General features: G+C 43.7%; 1 protein-coding gene across 4 annotated transcripts in view; it reads left to right on the top strand.

Annotated features, from left to right (window-relative positions):
* Positions 1-6,132: 6,132 nt before the first annotated feature.
* Positions 6,133-19,406, top strand: part of VPS35L (VPS35 endosomal protein sorting factor like) — a 101,228-nt gene continuing 87,954 nt past the window's right edge. For all 4 annotated transcript variants that reach the window (XM_069486875.1, XM_069486873.1, XM_069486874.1 and 1 more), the window contains exons 1-6: positions 6,133-6,176; positions 10,476-10,575; positions 12,743-12,910; positions 13,560-13,682; positions 15,159-15,183; positions 18,419-18,495. In XM_069486875.1, the coding sequence (XP_069342976.1) occupies positions 6,160-6,176; positions 10,476-10,575; positions 12,743-12,910; positions 13,560-13,682; positions 15,159-15,183; positions 18,419-18,495 (510 nt within the window). In that variant the 5' untranslated portion in view covers positions 6,133-6,159. The remainder of the gene's footprint in view (positions 6,177-10,475; positions 10,576-12,742; positions 12,911-13,559; positions 13,683-15,158; positions 15,184-18,418; positions 18,496-19,406) is intronic.

Below are 19,406 nucleotides of genomic sequence, written 5' to 3'. Positions count from 1 at the left end.
GGGAGTGGAGGATTGTTATCATTATTTTCCCTGCCCAAGACTTTTTATTTAATCCTGGACTCTGTTTACACAAAGTGACATCAAAAGGCTGAGCAATTATCTGGAGAACTTGGTCAGTCCGGCTAATTCCTGCCCCATGCCTCCATTTTCCTCTCAATAATAGGCTTGGGTGAAGACAGATTAGTGTTTAGGAATTGCCTCATCTCTGTGCTTAACTTACACAAACATCAGTTTGTTTTATGCACCCAGATGTCTACAGAGACTCTTTTGGTAAACTTAATGGACATTTGGATTTATTTTTACAAAATATTGAAGGGATATGACCAATTATAAGTTTTTAAACATAAATTTCATTCATCCCTACATACTTACAGCTGAATTTGATAAACAAATTAGATACTATTCTACTCAAGGGGAAATTATTGCAGAAGACTGTTTTTCCCTGGTTTTGTAACTTTAAAAACTCAGATTAGCCTCTCAATGTCCGTATAGTAGCTGTGGGGGTCACCATTTTAGTCAGAAGTATATATTCCTGTCAACAACAAGTTGTGTTACACAAAGGATAGGTTTCATGTATGTTACCCCAGTACTTATTGTCCAAAACATTTGTACTAGCTTATAAGATCTTTCTGTGAAGGGTAACAAATTTGGGGAAGACAGCACAATCTTCTTGAATGTAGCACTTAGGAATGCATTATTATATCTATTTCTGTAAAATAAGAATTACTTGTTGCATACAGTTGTATTTTCTCTTTAGTCTGTATATGTTGTTTCTTCATAGTCTACTTTTTCTAGCATGCTTGATTTAGGAGAGAAAGGGCTATATAATTATAATAATAAATCCAGATTTCAAATGAGATAGTAATACTGCCTAGTTAAAGTTTTGCATCCTACCTAGTTGATCCTGCCAATAGAAGAAAAAAAAAAAATCCTACATTGCTTAAAGGCACTGATGTTTAAGGTTTTTCATCACTAATCTATTTACTAAAAGGATCAACTGACAAATGTCACCAAGAGAACATGACTTTATGAAAGAAATGTCACTGTTAATTTATCATACCATTTCCAAAAAGGGCTTTGTGCTTCTAACATAAAATTGAGACTGTGTATATTTAATCTTTCTAACTTCAATTTTAAAGAGATATTGGTATTTTGAAAATGCAGCATATATCTTCTTAATATCCTTTTAAGAATATGGGAATAAAGATTGTTTTCTCTGATTTTCTGTTCCATTTAAAATTTAACTTTTACATCCAGCTGTAGACAGAAAATAGTAATCTCTACCCTGGATGTAAACTTGATTTTCTTTATTGAGATATATCATTTATTGAATGAGTGAACCAGAAAATCAGAAGACAGTCAAAAAAGTCCGAGTTACCAATTTTTATTTATAGGCAAAGTATATCAAATTATCTTAATATGATAAACTATGCTTTATCATTCTGAAAACTCAGGATACAGCTTACTCATATCGTTGTAGATCTCTTCAGTAAGAAAGATGCTAAAATTTTTGTGTTCACTAATGCAAATTAGCTAAAATAGTATGTTTTGGAGAGAGTTAAAACTAGTTTTAGATTAAGGATGAGAAACTTGAGTGGTATTTTTAATTTAAAGATAAAAGTGTGTGTGTTTTACACATTGTTTTAATGTTCACAGCTTTTTCTCATATAAGTGCCAGACATTGTTTTGTTGTTTTGATGGATTTTTATTTATATACATTATTTTTATCATTGTTTTTATTTTGAGTGGAATGTCCATTAATGTAAATTGTATTTATTTTTATACTTTAATTTTCACTAGTTCTGCTTTTAGGCAAAAGATAAAATAAACTTTTCATCTTAAAGGAAATCTGGTTTGATCTTTTTTATTTACCAAGAAAAAGACTATTAAGGAATAGATGTTGAAAAGTTTCTGGCCAAAACAATATTGTAATGTGATCATGTTTTACAATTAAATTCTATGAAAGGTATATCTCATTATTTAATATGTCACCCATAACAGTGCTTAGTCCAGCATTTGAGTTTGCAGGAGTTGGACTTTTCATAAGGCAAAACTCCATTAGAGCTGGAAATGTCTTAGCTTATTAAGAGCTAGAAGCCTGCTAAGGAGCCGGTGGGGAAGTAGATGGAGAAAGAAGAGAATGCTAAGACTGAAGCTCACATCAAAGATGCTAATTTGTACACCTTTAAGAATCTTGGTCTTGTTACTGCCTAATCATCTAATGGGAGTGTAGTAAAATGCTCCTCACTTTCACCTCTTGGTGAGATGTTGCATTTGATCCTTTGCAAGGCTGTGTGAGAAGAACCTTCACTTTCCTCTGGCCACCTTTCAACTCTTGTTCACTTCATATGTTGGGACTACTGGATACGGCTGGAAACTCCTTATTACTCATACTGAGCTGAAAGCTGAAGGACCCTTCCTGGAGATGAAGATCCTTTTTTCCTTGTCAGGTCACTGTCCTATGAACAACCACGGACTACCACCCCCAAATGAAAAGTAAGAGTTAGAAACAAATGGGCCGTGCGCGGTGGCTCACGCCTGTAATCCTAGCACTCTGGGAGGCCGAGGTGGGCGGATCGTTTGAGCTCAGGAGTTCGAAACCAGCCTGAGCAAGAGCGAGACCCCATCTCTACTAAAAACAGAAAGAAATTATATGGACAGCTAAAAAAAATATATATATATATGGAAAAAATTAGCCGGGCATGGTGGTGCATGCCTGTAGTCCCAGCTACTCGGGAGGCTGAGGCAGGAGGATCCCTTGAGCTCAGGAGTTTGAGGTTGCTGTGAACTAGGCTGATGCCACGGCACTCACTCTAGCCTGGGCAACACAGTGAGACTCTGTCTCAAAAAAAAAAAAAGAAACAAATGGAGTTGGAATGCTTTATTTCTAAGGGACCATAGTGTACATTTATGTAGGTTATAAAATAATTTTATTTTTTATTTTTATTATTTTTTGAGACAGAGTCTCAGTCTGGCCTGGGCTAGAGTGCTGTGGCGTCAGCCTAGCTCACAGCAACCTCAAACTCCTGGGCTCAAGCAATCCTTTTGCCTCGGCCTCTCAAGTAGCTGGGACTACAGGTATGCACCACCACACCCCGCTAATTTTTACTATTTTTAGTAGAGACAAGGTCTCACTCTTGCTCAGGCTGGTCTTGAACTCCTGAGCTCAAGCAATCCTTTCGCCTCGGCTTCCCAGAGTGTTAGGATTACAGGCGTGAGCCACTGCGCCTGGCCAAAAATCATTTTTAAAAAGGAGAAATTTAGTCAAACTGGGATATGTTACGGAGAAATCCCATCATTGGTGAGGTTCTAACAACTCTAAGGACAAAAATCATATCTGACCAAAGTTATACTTGACAATAAAATATTACCTTTTCACTTAACTGTTCTCTTCTTTGGTCATTGTTTCTCTATGGCCTTGGATTCTTCAATGTCTCAAGGATATGAACTACCAGAACCATGCTTTTGCTTCTCATCCTGTGGTGGAGAGAATCCCTTAGTTATTCACATATTCCATAAAGTTAACAACCTGTTTCAGAATTACTTTCATGACATAATGGGGGTTTGGTTGAATATGCTTAAGAGCACAAGATACTGCTCTGCTGTACCGCCTCCTAGTTATATGGTTCCTTCCACCCCCCACAGTTGCTACCATCCCTTTTGTGTCCAAAGGGACCATCAGCAGCAATGCAGCCTAGGAGCCTGTTAGAAATGCAGAAGCCCAGGCCCCACCCTAGATCTGACTCAGAGCCTGCATTTTAATAAGGTCCCTAGGTGAGTGGTGTCTGAAGTGTGAGAAGCACTGCTCTATGACCCACTGCACAATATATTGCCACGGAGGAAGAAGCTCTGAAAACACAAAGGTCACAGAGGTACAATGATTCTTTTGCCTGCCTCAAAGCACAGCTTCTGCTGAGTGCTGACCACGTGCCAAGCATTTTATAATCATCTCCCTTCACCTTAAAGTCAGCGTTAGCCTAATTTCACAGATGAAGAAACTAGGACTCAGTGTGCAAAACTATAGAGTTGAGAGTATATTCTATTGCCTTTTCCAGAGGAACTCTTGAGAGTGGTTCCCTGACCTCTTTCTATCACTAAAAAGAAAACAAAACAAAATAGTTGAAAATAAAAGGGAAAAAAGTGAGGATCAGATGCTGCCTTGTGATTAACCAAGAGTGTCCTGCATTACTGTTTGGTTTGGAATTAAAAATAGATAATGATATTTATTTCAGAGGTTTGTAGTGAGGAAAAAATGAAGGGTGCATGTAAAGTGCTCAACACAGTATGTGACACAGTAAGCATTTTAGTAAATAGCTGTTTTGAAAATATCCTGTTTCATCCACTTTATACAAAATCAGAGACAGCACTAGCGCTTGTAAGTTCTGCGATCGAAATGTATATCCACCTTCATAGTGTGAACTAAAACTCTTACGCCCCCCCAACCAGCTGACTCAACAGAACCCCTCTTCGCCAGAAGGACCCCAGAAATACCCTAAAGCTGAGTTGTTGCCCATGAGAAGGGCGGTCAGACATGCTTCCTCATGCCCCCTTTGTTACAGTATGGAGTGCGAGAAATGACCACCTAGAGACCGAAATGAGCCAAGTTATGAGTCTTTATTAGCCGGCCATCGACCACCCCCTGCCCTGTCAGGGTACAGGTACAGAGGAATGGCCCTGAGCCGAAAAAACAGGAAGGGTTTATTCTACCTAAGTTAGAGCTACGTGACTTTAGGCACAGTGGTAGCAACAACATTATATCATCTTCTCCACAGCTGTGGGGTCTGAGACCAGCCTCAGACCCCCGTTTCGGTTACAATCTTTAATCCAGCACGTTTAGAGAAACAGCACCAATTAAGGAGCATTCTTTCAGGTGTTAAGCAGGCACAACAAATTTTACAACTGGCAGCTGGAAAGTTTAAACAATTTGTTACAAGTTATTTGTTTTGTTTTATCTCTGCAGAGTATATCTTTCCAATTACAGAAAGAGGTTAAGGGGACATCGGTCACCTAGTGAGCAAGTGTAAGTTTTCAAGTGGGCCTTTACACCCTTCCCTTCTTGGAAATATCTTTGTAACTCATTTAACAAACTTAAGGCTATGTAATACACAGCTTAAATCACATCTGCAGGTTCATCAATTTACTTAACAGGCCACTTGAGTATGGGTACATGTGGTGGTGTTTGTCTCTGATCAACAGAAGTCCTTAACTTACAACATTCCAAGCCTTTAGACAAAGCATTTCTTTAACCAATTAGAAATCAATCTTTAAACCCATCTATAACCTATAATTCCCAGCTTCAAGATGTTCTGCCTTTTCAGACTGGGTCAATGTACCCTTCCAGGTATTGATTTATGACTTTATGTGTATATTCCTGTCTTCCTGAAATGTATAAAACCAAACTGTAACCCAACCACAGCCAGACCACGTGCTCACGGCTTCTTGGACATGGTTTTCCTGGTCATCTTCATGGTTGCACACATTTGATTCAGAATAAAACTATTTTACAGAGTTGAGGTTCTTTTTTGTTGCCAATACAAAGGTACGGCTTTGCCAAGTGGGAGAAATGCTAACCCCAATTTCCGCGTTTGGTTTAATTCCTATTAATCATGTTGGGATCTAGGGCAGCCCTTAGGCACCCAGGTTGTTAGTCGTGGCAGGGGGATACTGAAGTTCCTAACTCCCACGAAGTACACAAGGAAAAGCGGGGGGGGGGGGGGGGGGGGCGCCTAGAGAGGGGGCGTGGCTTATCCATGAGAAACAGCGAATTAGTGGCAAAATCCTGCCTTCGCCGAAAGCCAGACATCCTCTTCCTACCCCAGCTGCGGTTTGCGTCTCCGCTCCGCCAGAGTCTGGATTCTTCTCCGCCCCTACGGACGCAGGTGTGCTAGGAATGCAATCGCACGATCCTGCCCCTCGCCATCAGGGCGCCGGTGGCTCTGCAGAGGAGTCAGCTGCCCCTCACAATCATGGCGCGTGGCAGCTCTGCGGCTCGCCGCCTGGGGCCCACGGCTGCCCCTCACAATCATGGCGCCGGCGGAAGACGTCGCCTGGGCTCTGGGAAGCCGTGCCCGCCTTTCACACTCAGGGCGGCCAGGGCGGGGTCTGGATAAGAGAAGCAGGGCTGGCGGCCCTAGAACAAGCGGTCAGGTGACTGGGAAGATGGCCGTCTTTCCCTGGTAAGGAAGCAGCGGCGGGTGGGCTGCCCCTAGTTGTCTCTGGGTCTCTCTGTGTCTCTCTGTCTCTGCGAGTGTGAGTTGCTCTCTTTTGTTGGGTGTGTGGCCTCCTACCCTACCCCCTAGTTGTCCTGACTACAGAATCCGCGGCCGTGACCGCGGTCCAGAGGAGCAACCTGAAGCCGGACCGGGGGGTTCTTGGTTCTCTCTCCGTCTACTGCCTCTCCGCGCCTTCCACGGCCCTCTCTCCATTCGTTCTCTAAAGAAAACTCAGGTTTCCAGGCTTCGGCTTTCCCAGGGGAAGTAGACGCGGGTTCTGGGGGCGCTGGATGAGCAGAACGGTGGACTCAGTTCTAGTCTGCACGACTCGGGGGACCTGGCTGTTCGTTGGTCTGTTTACGGAGCTACTGAGTTTACCTAGAGAAAACTGGCTTTTCTTATCTGTGAAATGGCTGCCATTCATTCTATCTGTGCAGAGCCTTCAGACATATTCCTTGGCCTCAAGGAGCTGACAGTATAATGGAGTAGACACATAGGGTAGACGGACGCCCAAAGAAGGTATTTGGGTGAAGCACAGAGAAGGGAGTGATCAACTCCACCTGGGGTTAGGGGAAGGCTTCAGAGAGTAAGAGACTTAAATTGGGTCTTGCAGGATGAATAGGAGTTCACCATACAGGAAGGATTGGCATATGCCAAGGTTGGCAGGCGTGTAGGGCTCTTGTGGCTGGAGTAGCTCGGAGTGATATGTGTGCTGGTGAGAACTGTCGCAAGTTGCATGGTGATAGTGGGATTATTTGGGGATGAGGGATCTCTCTTGCATCTCAGAAAGCAAGATAATTTTCTGATCTTTCTCTTCAAATGATGTGAAGTAGCTTACATTGAAGAGTGAGTGAGCATATGAAAGTACAGCCCAACTTAGAAATAATCAGGTGCAACCTTCTGATTTTATGCTTGGTAAACAGTTGTCTTCACCTTATTCCCTTCCCTTGGCTGACACTCAGGAGACCACTTCCTTGACACACTGAATCAGCACTGGATGCCTCTGTGCACTAACATGTCCTGAGTTTTCTTGGACCTACTCATGCTGGCTTGAACCAAAGGCTAAGCACCTTTTGGGGGTCACTAAGGCTGAAGCACCAAAAACATGGGACATACCTGGTTTCAATGAATTTATCTGGAATTTGTAATTAGAAAATCCAGGAAGATGCTATCTTTTTTTTTTTTTTTTTTTTTTTTTTTTTGAGACAGAGTCTCACTCTGTTGCCCAGGCTAGAGTGCCATGGCGTCACCCTAGCTCATAGCAATCTCAAACTCCTGGGCTCAAGCGATCCTCCTGCCTCAGCCTCCCAAGTAGCTGGGACTACAGGCATGCGCCACCATGCCTGGTTAATTTTTTTCTATATATTTTTAGTTGGCCTAATCATTTCTTTCTATTTTTAGTAGAGACGGGGGTCTCGTTCTTGCTCAGGCTGGTCTCGAACTCCTGAGCTCAAACAATCCACCTGCCTCGGCCTCCCAGAGTGCTAGGATTACAGGCGTGAGCTACCACGCCCGGCCAAGATGCTATCTTAATCTCCGCATCCAAGTACATTTTTACCTTTGGTATTTTCACTTTAAATTAGAGAGAGAGGCACCATAACCCATTTAGTGTCTAGCGTCTCTATAGTTCCTAAGCTGGCTGTGTTCTAAACGTTTCTCTGTGTGGGTAGTGCATGTTCATCATTCCGTTTAGACTTCTTGCTCCTTGAAAGTTAAAGGGACTGAGTGTTGTCCATCATTGTATCCCCAGAGCCTAGAACATGGTGGTAGGTGCTAAATAATATTTATGAATCAATGAGGAAATTGAGAAAGATAACAGAGGAGAAATGTGTTTCTGTCATTAAATTTATAGTACATTTATCAAGCCCTTATTTTGTATCAGCTACCGCTGTGCTAAGTGCTTAACGTACATCTCACTTAATCCTTATAACAACCTTATTCAGGTGGGGAAATGGAGGCAGAGAGACTAAGCAGTTTACTTAAAATCACATACAGCCTACAAGGAGAGCTGAGGTTTGGAGCCCAGAGGCTGTGATTGTGATCATTATTATCAGCTGCACCTCAAGTCTAGCTCCCGGGCTGAGGTTTCTGGCTTGCAGGGCTCTCCAAATCCCACTGTGTTGTCAGGGGTCTCCCCCAAAATGCCTCTTTTTACTCATACTTTTTGTTATCCCTGATCTATTTTGGCCTGGCCTATGATATGAGATGTCATCTGTATACCTTGGATCACGGTCCCTGTTTAATCCTGTGAAGCACAGTTGGAAATACCACCTTTTAGAGTCAGAATTTCTACATCATTTTAAATGAGTTTTTTGAACGGCAGGGGTAATATAGTGATTGTGGAAGAAAAAGTTATGTGGTCAGAGTATGTGATTAATAACTAAAAAAATACTTGAGTAAACTAGCTGGCAAAAAGCATTTAGTGGATTAGGGTGTTTCGAGTATAAGGAGATTAATTTGGTAAATCATAATGGAATTTCTATGTATCCATTATTATCAGAGGTAAATAATTTAAAATAGGGAGTTATCAACCTCTAAAAATGTGCATATAAACCACCTGGGGTTTTTGGTAAAATGCTACAGATTCTGATTCTGTAGGTCTGGGTTATTTCAAACCTCCCAGGTGATACCATTGCTAGTGATCTGTGGACCACACTGCATAGTGAAGGGCTCAACTCTCCCAGGTGATAACCATTGCTAGTGATCTGTGGACCACACTGCATAGTGAAGGGCATAACCCAGCAGAGGTGTGAAATGGTGGCCTTTTTTTCTGTGGCAACTGCCTATTAATCAGACAAACCCTTTGCGTTGCTGAAGGTTGGGATTATGGGGGACTTTTACCAGCTATAATCAGCTATGTTAGCAGGAAAAAGACAAAGAAGGCTCTTTGAGAAAATGCCCACTAGAGGTCGCTGTTATCATTACCAAAGACCTAGGAGATTGAAGAATGTTTTAACATCTCAAACCGCATTAAATGCTAAGGATCAGAGAGCAAATTTGAGGAAATAATGGAAATGATAGAAAAATCAAAATATAGGCCGGGTGTGCTGGGTCATGTCTGTAATCCTAGCACTTTGGGAGACCGAGGGTGGAGGATTGCTTGAGGCCAGGAGTTTGAGACTAGCAAGACCCTGTCTCTTCAAAAAAAATAGAAAAATTAGCTACCGAGCTGCTTGGGAGGCTGGGGCAGGAGGATTGCTTGAGCCCAGGACTTTGAGGTTGCAGTGAGCTATGATGACACCACTGCATGCCAGCCGGGATACAGATTGAGATCCTGTCTCAAAAAAAAAAAAAAAAAATTAAAATACACTGGTTTGCCATGAGCTTTCAAAAAGGGAAGGTGTTTTCTTTCCTTTTTTTTTTTTTTTGTTGTTGTTGTTGTTTTTTTTTAAAGATTTATTTCCAGAAGCAGTCCCTGCCCCGAGGGACTAAGGGTAATGTGCCACTGGTTGTGTGTAATAGGCCATCACGATTTTTATGAAAGTAATCAGCTCACAGAACCTAAAACCATGTGTCTTATTTCTTTTTTTACAATCATTTATTTATTTATTTAGAGGCAGAGTCTCCCTCTGTCACCCAGGCTGGAGTGTCGTAGCGTGATCGTAGCTCACTGCAGCATGAAGCTCCTGGGCTCAGGTGAGCCTCCTGTGTAGCTGGGACTACAGGTGTGAGCCACTGTACCCGGACGATTTTCATTGTTAATGAAACAACTTTTGGCTTTGTTGATAGGCTCTTTTACATTTGTTTTTTATTTCATCATTTTCTGTTCTTTATTTCCTTTTGTGTGCTTTCTTAGATTTAAACTGCTCTTCTAATTTCTGAACACATTGACTGCCACACTAGAAAACTAGCGCTGTTTGCTTGTCACCTCCTTTCTGCTTGGCTTCTTTCTTTTGCCCTGTGCAGCTGAATTGGCAAATTCTTAATTGGCAAGACCAGAGAAAGGTCTTCTGGCTGCTCTGTCCCCTAATAGCCACCCTCTTGTCCCATGCCAAGAATCAGCAGATGCCCTGAGAGGGAAAACTAGGTGAGGAGTGTTGGATTCACCTTAGCGAGTTTCCCTTGGTTCTGGTGTCTGGCCTTGTGAGTCCAGATTAAAAAAAAAAAAAAAAAAAAAATTTAAATTTAACGTTTCTTGTTGATCTTGGTAGCAATGTGTTCTGCTCTAAGCTACCCTATCATTGATGAAGTCTTAGTAAAGGTTTTCAGTGTTTTAAGTCCCCCCCATCAATGAATTGGCTTCTGTGTTTTACTGTTCACCAGGCATTCCAGGAACAGGAACTACAAAGCCGAATTTGCATCATGCCGCCTGGAGGCTGTGCCCTTGGAGTTTGGGGACTATCACCCTCTGAAACCCATAACCGTAAGTTTTGTCGGGGTCTTTCTAGATGACAGTCTTATCCCATGAGATGACGGACAGTATTCCTGGGTCTTTTGCCAGTGGTAGCTGCTTTTGCTTATTTGAATCAACCCGGGTGTTTGCTGTCTCTTCTTTTGCAGTGTTGGCCCTGCCCACCACATTTTTACTCCCCACTTTCTTATATTAGTGAGGTCGTCATGGGAATGGGATGACCTTGTTCCTGATGTGGATGTACCAACAAAATATGTCTTCTTAATTTTCCTGTTTGGAATATTAAGAATCACTCTAATTACCAGTGGAGGGCACTGTCTTGAATAGCATCTTTAGTGTATCTGTGAGTTTATTTAAAAAATAAAACAAAAGCAGGGAAGAGACTTGGATGGTCCCTCTCTGCTGGGTTAGCACTGTTTCATTAGCAAGTAATGGATACTCTGTGATTATCATAGTGGGGAGAGACGTGATTGTGAGCATGGGGGAGCTGAGGCTGCATGGAGACGGTTACATAAAGCAGAAGCTCCCAAGACTGAGATTCAGCCTCCCAGGACTCCTCGAGTCCCCTGGCTCTCATGTGGCAGTGGCTGACCCCACCAGCGAGTTGCTTCCATCCTCAGGAACTCATTCCCTACGTGGTCACAGAATAGCTGCCACAGCTCCCAGCTTGTCCTGCTGGCTTAGCAACACCAACAGCAGGGAGCTTTTTTTTCTAGAGCAGTTTTCGTTGATCCAGTTTTGTTTGTTCTCCTCTGAACTAACTTGGTGACCAAGGGTATAGAATCTGTGGATTAATTGGATCAGATCTAACGCCCACGCTGGGAGCAGGGTCCACCCCACCAGGGCTGTGGGAACTGAGCATTGGGGAAGAGATGTTTTCTTGAAGAAAATTTGGAACGTTGAGCTTAGGAGATGGAGGAATGGGTGCCAGGCAGACGAAAACAAATGCCCACCAGTCAACTCAACTCGGACGCCAGTCGCCCGGAGTTAGCGTCAGACTCCACAGGTTTGAAGGCAAGGTCCTCAATAAGTCTGCCCTCACGGTAGATGCCAGATGCAAATTTGGGGGTCCCCAGGCTACCTGCACTTCCATCCAACTGGCAGCAAATCCAGGGGTTTCCCACACCCCCCATCAGGTTTGATAATGAGTAGAATGACTCACAGAACTCAGAAAAGAGTCATACTTATAACTTTATTCTGAACGATACAACTCAAGACCAGCTAAATGAAGAGACACATGGGGCGAGGTTGGGGAGGAAACACAGAGCTTTCAGAATGAGGCACGTGACCCTTCTGCCACATTAATGTGGTTACCAACCAAAAACTCTACTGGGCCTTGGTGTTCAAAATTTTTATTGAGATTTCATTGCATAGGCTTCTAATCATGGCTTGGTCTTTCTGGTGATCAGGAGCCCACCAGGAGTCACCTCATTAGAGTAGAAGATGTTCCTGTCATCCAGGGAACTCCAAGGAGTTTAGGAGTTAGGAGTATCAGGAAACAGGGACAGAGAGCAAATAAGCATTTCTTATGTTATAATCGCCTTCTAAGTTGTAATGGCCCTGTCTCTTTCTTCTGTTAAAAGATCAACTTAGGCACATTAAAATTTTAATGAGTTTATTTGAGCCTTCATCAATTGATGAATCGTGCAGCTTCAGACTTCACGGAGTTCAGGGCTCGCATGAGGGGGTGCAAGGAGAAAACTTTTAACTTTTGTAAGGCGCTCTTGGGAGCAAGACAAAATATTTGGTCGGTTAAAGTAGAGATTCCCTACTTTGAGGTTAGTTGGTGCTTTCTGATTGGTAGTCTCTAGTTAGAGGTTAGTTGGAGACTTGCAATTTGTCAAGCTTAGGGTTTGTTGTACTGTTTACATTGAATTAGATTTTGGTTTGTTATATGGAAACCCAAGGTGCTGGGGCCATCTCTGTCAAATAACGGCCTCCCAGTTAATTTTTTAATACTTTCTAACCCCAACTTCCTGCCTTCTCTTCCTTCATTGCTGTGCTTCTGAGTCGTGTCAATTTATCACAAAAAATAAGCATCCCCTGCAGATTGATGAGTCTGTGCTGCAAGTGAACCTTCCATTCAGCTACTAGAATGAGAGGAAAGAACCTATTTGAGTGTTTCACCAGGAAAGTCATGGGAGACCTGTATTTTACCTCCAGAAATTTTCCCCCACAGGTCACAGAATCAAAGACAAAGAAAGTGAGCCGGAAAGGAAGCACTTCTTCCACGTCCTCCTCCTCCTCCAACTCCATGGTGGACCCACTGAGCAGCGTCCTCGATGGCACTGACCCCCTCTCCATGTTTGCAGCCTCCGCCGACCCTGCAGCCTTGGCAGCTGCCATGGTAACACGCCCCGGCCGCAGCTGCGGGGCTGGTTCTGTGGGTACAGAGATGGGTGGTTTTCTTCCCCTTTTTAAGTTGCACAAGCGATGCACACGGGTGCATTCTGATTACAGCAGCTGAAATCATCCCTGACGTCCACGGGAGGACGTGGCCAGTGAGAGGCTGGTGTAGATCCGGAAGTCTTTTTCTTTCCTTTTCTTTCTTTCTTTCTTTTTTTTTTTTTTTAAAGCATTTTAAAATTTACTCTTTATTTTAACTTTATTGTTTTTCTTTCCTTTTTTTTTTTTTTTTTTTAATAGAGACAGGGTCTTGCTCTGTTGGCCAGGCTGGAGTGCAGGGGTGTGATCATAGCTCACTGCAGCCCCAAATTCCTGTGCTCAAACAGTCCTCTTACCTTAGCCTCCCAAGTAGCTGAGACCACAGGCACACACCACCACACCCAGCTAGTTTTTAAAATTTTTGTAGAGACAGGGTTTGACTATGTTGCCTAGACTGGTCTCAAACTCCTGGCCTTAAGCAATTGTCCTGCCTTGACCTCTCAAAGTGCTGGGATTACAGGCATGAACCAGCATGTCCAGCGATTTTATATATATTTTTCTGAAGATTAAAATGATACTGCCGCTGAAGAGATTGTCTTGCTTTTCCTTAGGACAGCTCCAGGAAGAAACGTGATAAAGATGAGAACTCCATCGTAGGATCAGATTTTGAGCCTTGGGCCAACAAACGGGGAGAAATCCTTGCCCGGTACACTACTACAGAAAAGCTGTCCATCGTGAGTACTAATAGGCTTTCTCGCAGGATCTGCTTCAGAGTTAGCAGTCACTTCTTTTTGTTGTATTGCCCCAACTCCTGGGCTCTGTAAGTTTCACTAAGTTATGTCAGTGTTAGTTGGGAGAAGAATATGCCGATTGGTTTCTCAAAAAAAAAAAAAAATGTGTGCAGAATCAGGGATGTGGGGCAGTTCAGAGGAAGAACTGGAATAACAGAGTCTTTGGGGGAGGTTTGAGTTGTGAAGGAAGGAGAGTACCACCCTGGGGAAGGACAGTGTTGGCTTGGTGAGTGCCACATAGCTGGGTTTTCTCCTAGAGCTAGAAGTTCACTGTTTCTTTGGGTGTCTACTAGGTGAAGTGGTTGGCTTGTGCCTGGAGATATGTAGGAAACACAGGGCTTATCCTCCACTTGGCAAGTTGCTCACAGAAGGAAAGGCTCGGGAGAGATGAGACCAAGCAGGGGAAAGCAGGTTGATGCTGGTGTTGGTTAGGATTAGGGTCCGTTGCCTATAACCGAAGCCCCCGACAAGGCTACACAAGAGTGCTGTGTATCTCTCCTTATGCTGGAAAGAAGTCTAGAGGTGGAGAATCCAGGGCTGGTATGGCAGCTCCAAGGTCATCAGGGTTCCAGCTCTTTCTGTCTTGCTTCTCTGCTGTGTTTAGTGTTGCCTCATGTCCAGGTTGGTAGACAGAAGCAAGAAAGGGAAAGACAGCTGTACCCCTCCCATTTAAGACAACTTCCTGGAGTCCCCCTCAACAGCTTCAGTTACGTTTGTCTTGAAGGTAGTCATGGGCCGTACATAGATGGACGGGCAGCGGAGACATGCGGCAGTGTGCACTTCTGTAAATCAGGCTGTGACTAGGGAGGGAGGGGTCAACTGGGCCAGCAACTGGGCAGGCTCAGCTGCGATGCCTTTCTGCACCCTCTTTGTCCCAGGGCATATACTTGTTGCGCTGAATTGCTGGACTATTTAAATTTTTCTTATTCTTAATGTATAACGTTAACTTGGAGCAATGATTCTCAACCAGGAGGAATTTTGTCCGCCCCGGGGTCATCTGGCAACATCTGGAGCCATTTTGATCATCTCAACTCTGGGGGTGCTACTGGTGCTAGGGGGTGGAGGCCGGAGATGCTGCTAAACAGCCTATAGTACACAGAATCGTCCCCCACAAAAGAGAATTATCTGGCCCCAAATTGCAGTCATGTAGAGGGTAAAAAACCCTGATTCAGAAAAGGTTAAAATGGTTCTATTCTATGACTCTACTGCATATCAAAAATTTTGGTATTTGTTGGCTCACCATGAGAAAACCCTGAATTGAATAGATATTTGAATCTCCAGTGGTGGTTAATGACCCATATTTTCCTTCCTTGAATATATATTTCTGTCTGTCATTTAGATAAATAAATGGCTTTTTGGAAAATGATGGCTATATTGCGTTAGATATTAAAAGTATTAATAATTTTTATGTCTCTGCAGAATCTGTTTATGGGAGCTGAAAAAGGTAAGATGAGTTTTTTGTTATTGTTTTGGTGGGAAAATTCTGCCATTACCTTTACTATAATTTTATGAAGGGAAAAAAAGTTTGTATTACGCAATCCTGATGTTTAGTTCAGTTGACACTGTTATTTCTTAGATTATGTATACACGTAATACATAGAGCGTGAATAAAAAAAGACTAAAGAAGTTACTAGGAGTAAAACATAAGCTTACGGTTTTAGAGTTATGGAGGAATAGTCTCCCATCTTAGTGCCTCCTCTATCAGCTGGGAAACTGCTTCAAAGACGCTTCTTTCGCCTTAAGTCTTTGTCCCTTGTGAAATAAGAAATGCTAGCAAGGGCAGTCAGTTTCCCCTGCCAAGACACACAGTCAGAAGCTCTGGGCCAGGGAGTCTCAGACTGCTGTGCAGCAGAATTACCTGGGGAACTTTGATATAAATACAGACCACTGGCCCCGACTTGGTAAATTAATCTTGCAACGTAGAGCCTTGGAATTCCTTTTTTGAAGCTCCCAGTGATTCTGGAGTGACTACCAGATCATATGCTGCTGGAGTGCAGATGAGCACATACATGAGCACAGCCACGGTTTACGTGCAGATCACAGATGTGGTAGGTGCAGTTCTCCTCTGTGCTCTGCGGGTTGAGGCAGCATGTTATTAGAAATCAGGGAGTGGGAAAAGCTCTGCTGTGGGCATAACTTTGACCCCAGACCGTAAAAAGTAAATCGTACCATCACATACCCACCAGTTTGGAAAGATCAAACAGATGGATGACACCATGTGTCTTAGTCCGTTTAGTGTTGCTGTAGAGGAATACCTGAGGCTGGGTAAGTTATATTGAAAAGAGGTTTCTTTGGCTCATGGTTCTGCAGCCTGTACCAGAAGCATGGCGCCAGAGTCTTCTGGGGAGGGCCCCAGGCTGTTTCCACTCATGATGGAAAGCAAATGGGGGCTGGCATGTGCAGAGATCACACGGTGAGAGAGGAAGTAGGAGAGAGGGGGGGGAAGGTGCCAGGCTGTTTCATCAACCAGTTCTCGTGGGAAATAAGAATGAGAACTCACCCATTACTGTGAGAAAGACACCAAGCCATTTATGACGGATCCACCCCCACGACTCCCACACCTCCCACCCCGCTCTACCTCCAACACTGGGGATCAAATTTCAACATGAGACTGGTGGGGGCAAACCAGCCATGTCCAAACCATAGCACCAAGTGGTGGTGAGAATGTAGAAGAATACGAACTTTCATACACTGCTGGTGGAAACATAAAATGGCAAAACCACTTTGTAGAACATTTTGCTTTATTTATTAAGTTTGAAGATGGGTGCTATGGTCTGAATGTTTGTGTCTCTCCAAAATTCATACGCTGAAATCTTAACCCCCAAGGTGATGGTAGTAGGAGATGGGCTGTTTTGGGGGGTGATGAGGTCATGAGGGTGGTGCCCTCATGAGTGGGATTAGTGCCTTCATGAAAGAGGCCCGAGGGATCTCCCTCACCCCTTCTGCCATGTGAGGACACAGCAAGAAGACACCATTTATGAACGAGAAAGCAGGCCCTCACCAGACACTAAATCTGCTGGCATCTTGATCCTTAGACTTTTTAGCCTCCAGAACTGTGAGAAATAAATTTCTGTTGCTTATAAGCCACCTTGTTTATGGTATCTTGTTATAGCAACTCAAAGGCATTAAGACAATGGGTCAACCCTTTGATCCAGCAGTTCCACTGCTAGGGTATACCCTTGATCAGGGGTTGGTAAACTCCATCCTATATAGGCCAAGTCTGGTCCACTGCCTACTTTTGTAAATAAAGTTTTATTGGAACAATTTATTTACATGTTATCTCTGCCTGCTTTTGTGCTGCAACGGTAGAGTTGAGCAGTTGCAACAGAGAGACTTCATGATTCACAAAACCTAGAATATTTATATGAGGCCCTTTATAGGAAAGAGTTTTCCAACCTTTCCCTGGATCCATGCTTCTTAAAGTGTGGCAGCGTTGACTTACTGGGAGCTCATGAGAAATACAGCGCTGCCCCCAGACGTACTGAATAAGAATATGCATTTGAAAACATCCTTAAGTGATTCCTGTAAAAGACCGAGAAGCACTGCCCTGCAGAAGCTCATGCATGCATGAACCCGGAGGCTTGCACAGATGTGATCGTAGCTGCATTGTTTGTAATAGCCCCAAATGGGAAACGGCCCAAACTTCCATCAACAGTCGCATGAAGAAATAAGTTGTGGTATGTTCACAAAATGGAAGACACCAAACAGCAATGAAAATGAGTGAGCTACCGCTATATACAACAGCATGGGTAAATGTCATGTACATATTTTCCATATGTATATTTCAAAATGAAGGAAACAATGAGGAGCAATGTAAAAAAGACAAATTATTTGGAGACGTCATCACTGGAGTAGTTGCTAGTAATTAAATAATTGCACCGTGCTGTCAGTTGACCACAGACGTAAATGTGAGTCAGCACCAGAGCTGAGAAATCTGTGCCAACGAAGAATAAACTTCAGTTCCTACGAGTGGCTTTGGTAGGAAGGAGTAAGGGGATGACGTGAGCCATGTGACCTCAGAACTAGAGTAGAAGCCCCCTTAACGTGGGGAAAGGATTCTGAGATAGGTGGCCATAGAGGGCAGGAGCTGGCTGGCTGGATCGCCTTCCCCTGTGTCCGGCCCGCAGCCTGGAGTCCTTGCCTTCATCCCTCTCCACCGGTCCCTGCTGATGGTGAGATGTGTGCCGACAGGTGCTGGAAGGAGGCACAGCTAGTCCTGTTTGCTGGAGAGGGGGCTTTGAAGCCCTGGTGTGTCCACCTCGGGGCAGACAGTGAGATGGTTGTTGTGTTAGCATAGGGGCACAACAATTCTGCACTGTGAGTATGAGCCTGAGAGGGCCTTTTGTTCTTGCAAAACAATTGAATGATGGATTTTTGGCATCCGTATCTGGAGGGCTTTTCTTTAACAATAAACAAAGGCACAGAGCAAAGTTTGTGAATCTTGAATGTAGCAGTTAACCTTTTTGAGGCTGGCGCACTGTGCTCCCAAAGGCAGCTTCTAAGTGGAAAATGTTTCTGATGGAACTTTGGTTACATGAGGAAGTTGCTTTCAAAAAATCTCAGTTTTCTGTAATGAAATCGTTCCCTGGCGTCTTTGTTCTTGAAGTGTAGAGTGAGGGATGCCTTCCATCAGAGGTACTGGAAAAGCCACCTGTGTAACATAAATCCATTTTGTGTAGGCAAAGCCGGGACTGCCACATCCGCAATGTCAGAGAAGGTTCGGACCCGACTGGAGGAGCTGGATGACTTTGAGGAGGTGAGCGCAAGTCATTTGTGGAGCGCGGGGAGTGGGGGTGCTTTTCCTGCCTTCTGCCAAGTGAGATCAATCCTGGTGGCTGCTCGTTGATTAATTCTTGAGCAGCACATCGTGCTCAGTCCTCCCGAGGCAGTGACTCCATCCAGGGAAGGATGCCAGCTGTGCAGTTGGCTGAGCTGCTTTTCTGAAGGCTTCTTTTCTTGTGCGATGCCTGAGCAAAGCTGGGTCGTCTGGGGACAGTGTCTAACGATGAAAACCAAATGGAGTCACCTCCCTGGGAATCAGCCTTACTTGTATTATATAAAGATCTTACTTTGCAACAGAGGCTACACATGGCCTCTCTGCTGGCTGGTTATGGTCCACAGGAATCTTTTAATTGGCCTGCATGTACTTTGAGATAATGTGAATCATTTGCCAACTCTTAAATATCAGTAATTTAACAGACAAATGTGGGTTTCTGGCTTCTCTTAAAAAATTCCACGTAATAGCCGTGGGCTTACATTCTTGCATTTGATGAGAGCATGCATTGCCCAGGTTACTACAGGCCTCCCTGTCCTCATTCACTTATAAACAATGTTAGCCTGGCCCCTGGAGACAGGTTAGTTTGTGTCTTCTGCAATGTCATTTCGAGAGGCAGCATGGCATGGCAGGTAACAGGTAAACTATGGGGCCAGACTGCCTGGGTTTGAATCCCAGCTCTGCCATTGTATAATTCTGTGATTTTAGACAAGGTTTTTAACTGCTCTGTGCTTCAGTTTACTTATCTGTACAGTGAGGTTGATAAATAGTACCTACCCATAGGGTTGTTACAGGGATGAAATGAGTTCCTGCATATGAAGTGCTTAGAATGACGTGGTGCGACCATCATTGTCCTCAGTCTAGAAGTCACAGACTGCTCATTCACAGAGTAG

The sequence above is a fragment of the Eulemur rufifrons genome, chromosome 14 (assembly GCF_041146395.1).
Source record: "Eulemur rufifrons isolate Redbay chromosome 14, OSU_ERuf_1, whole genome shotgun sequence".
Classification (NCBI taxonomy): domain Eukaryota; kingdom Metazoa; phylum Chordata; class Mammalia; order Primates; family Lemuridae; genus Eulemur; species Eulemur rufifrons.
This window is presented reverse-complemented; position numbering and strand designations above follow the sequence as displayed.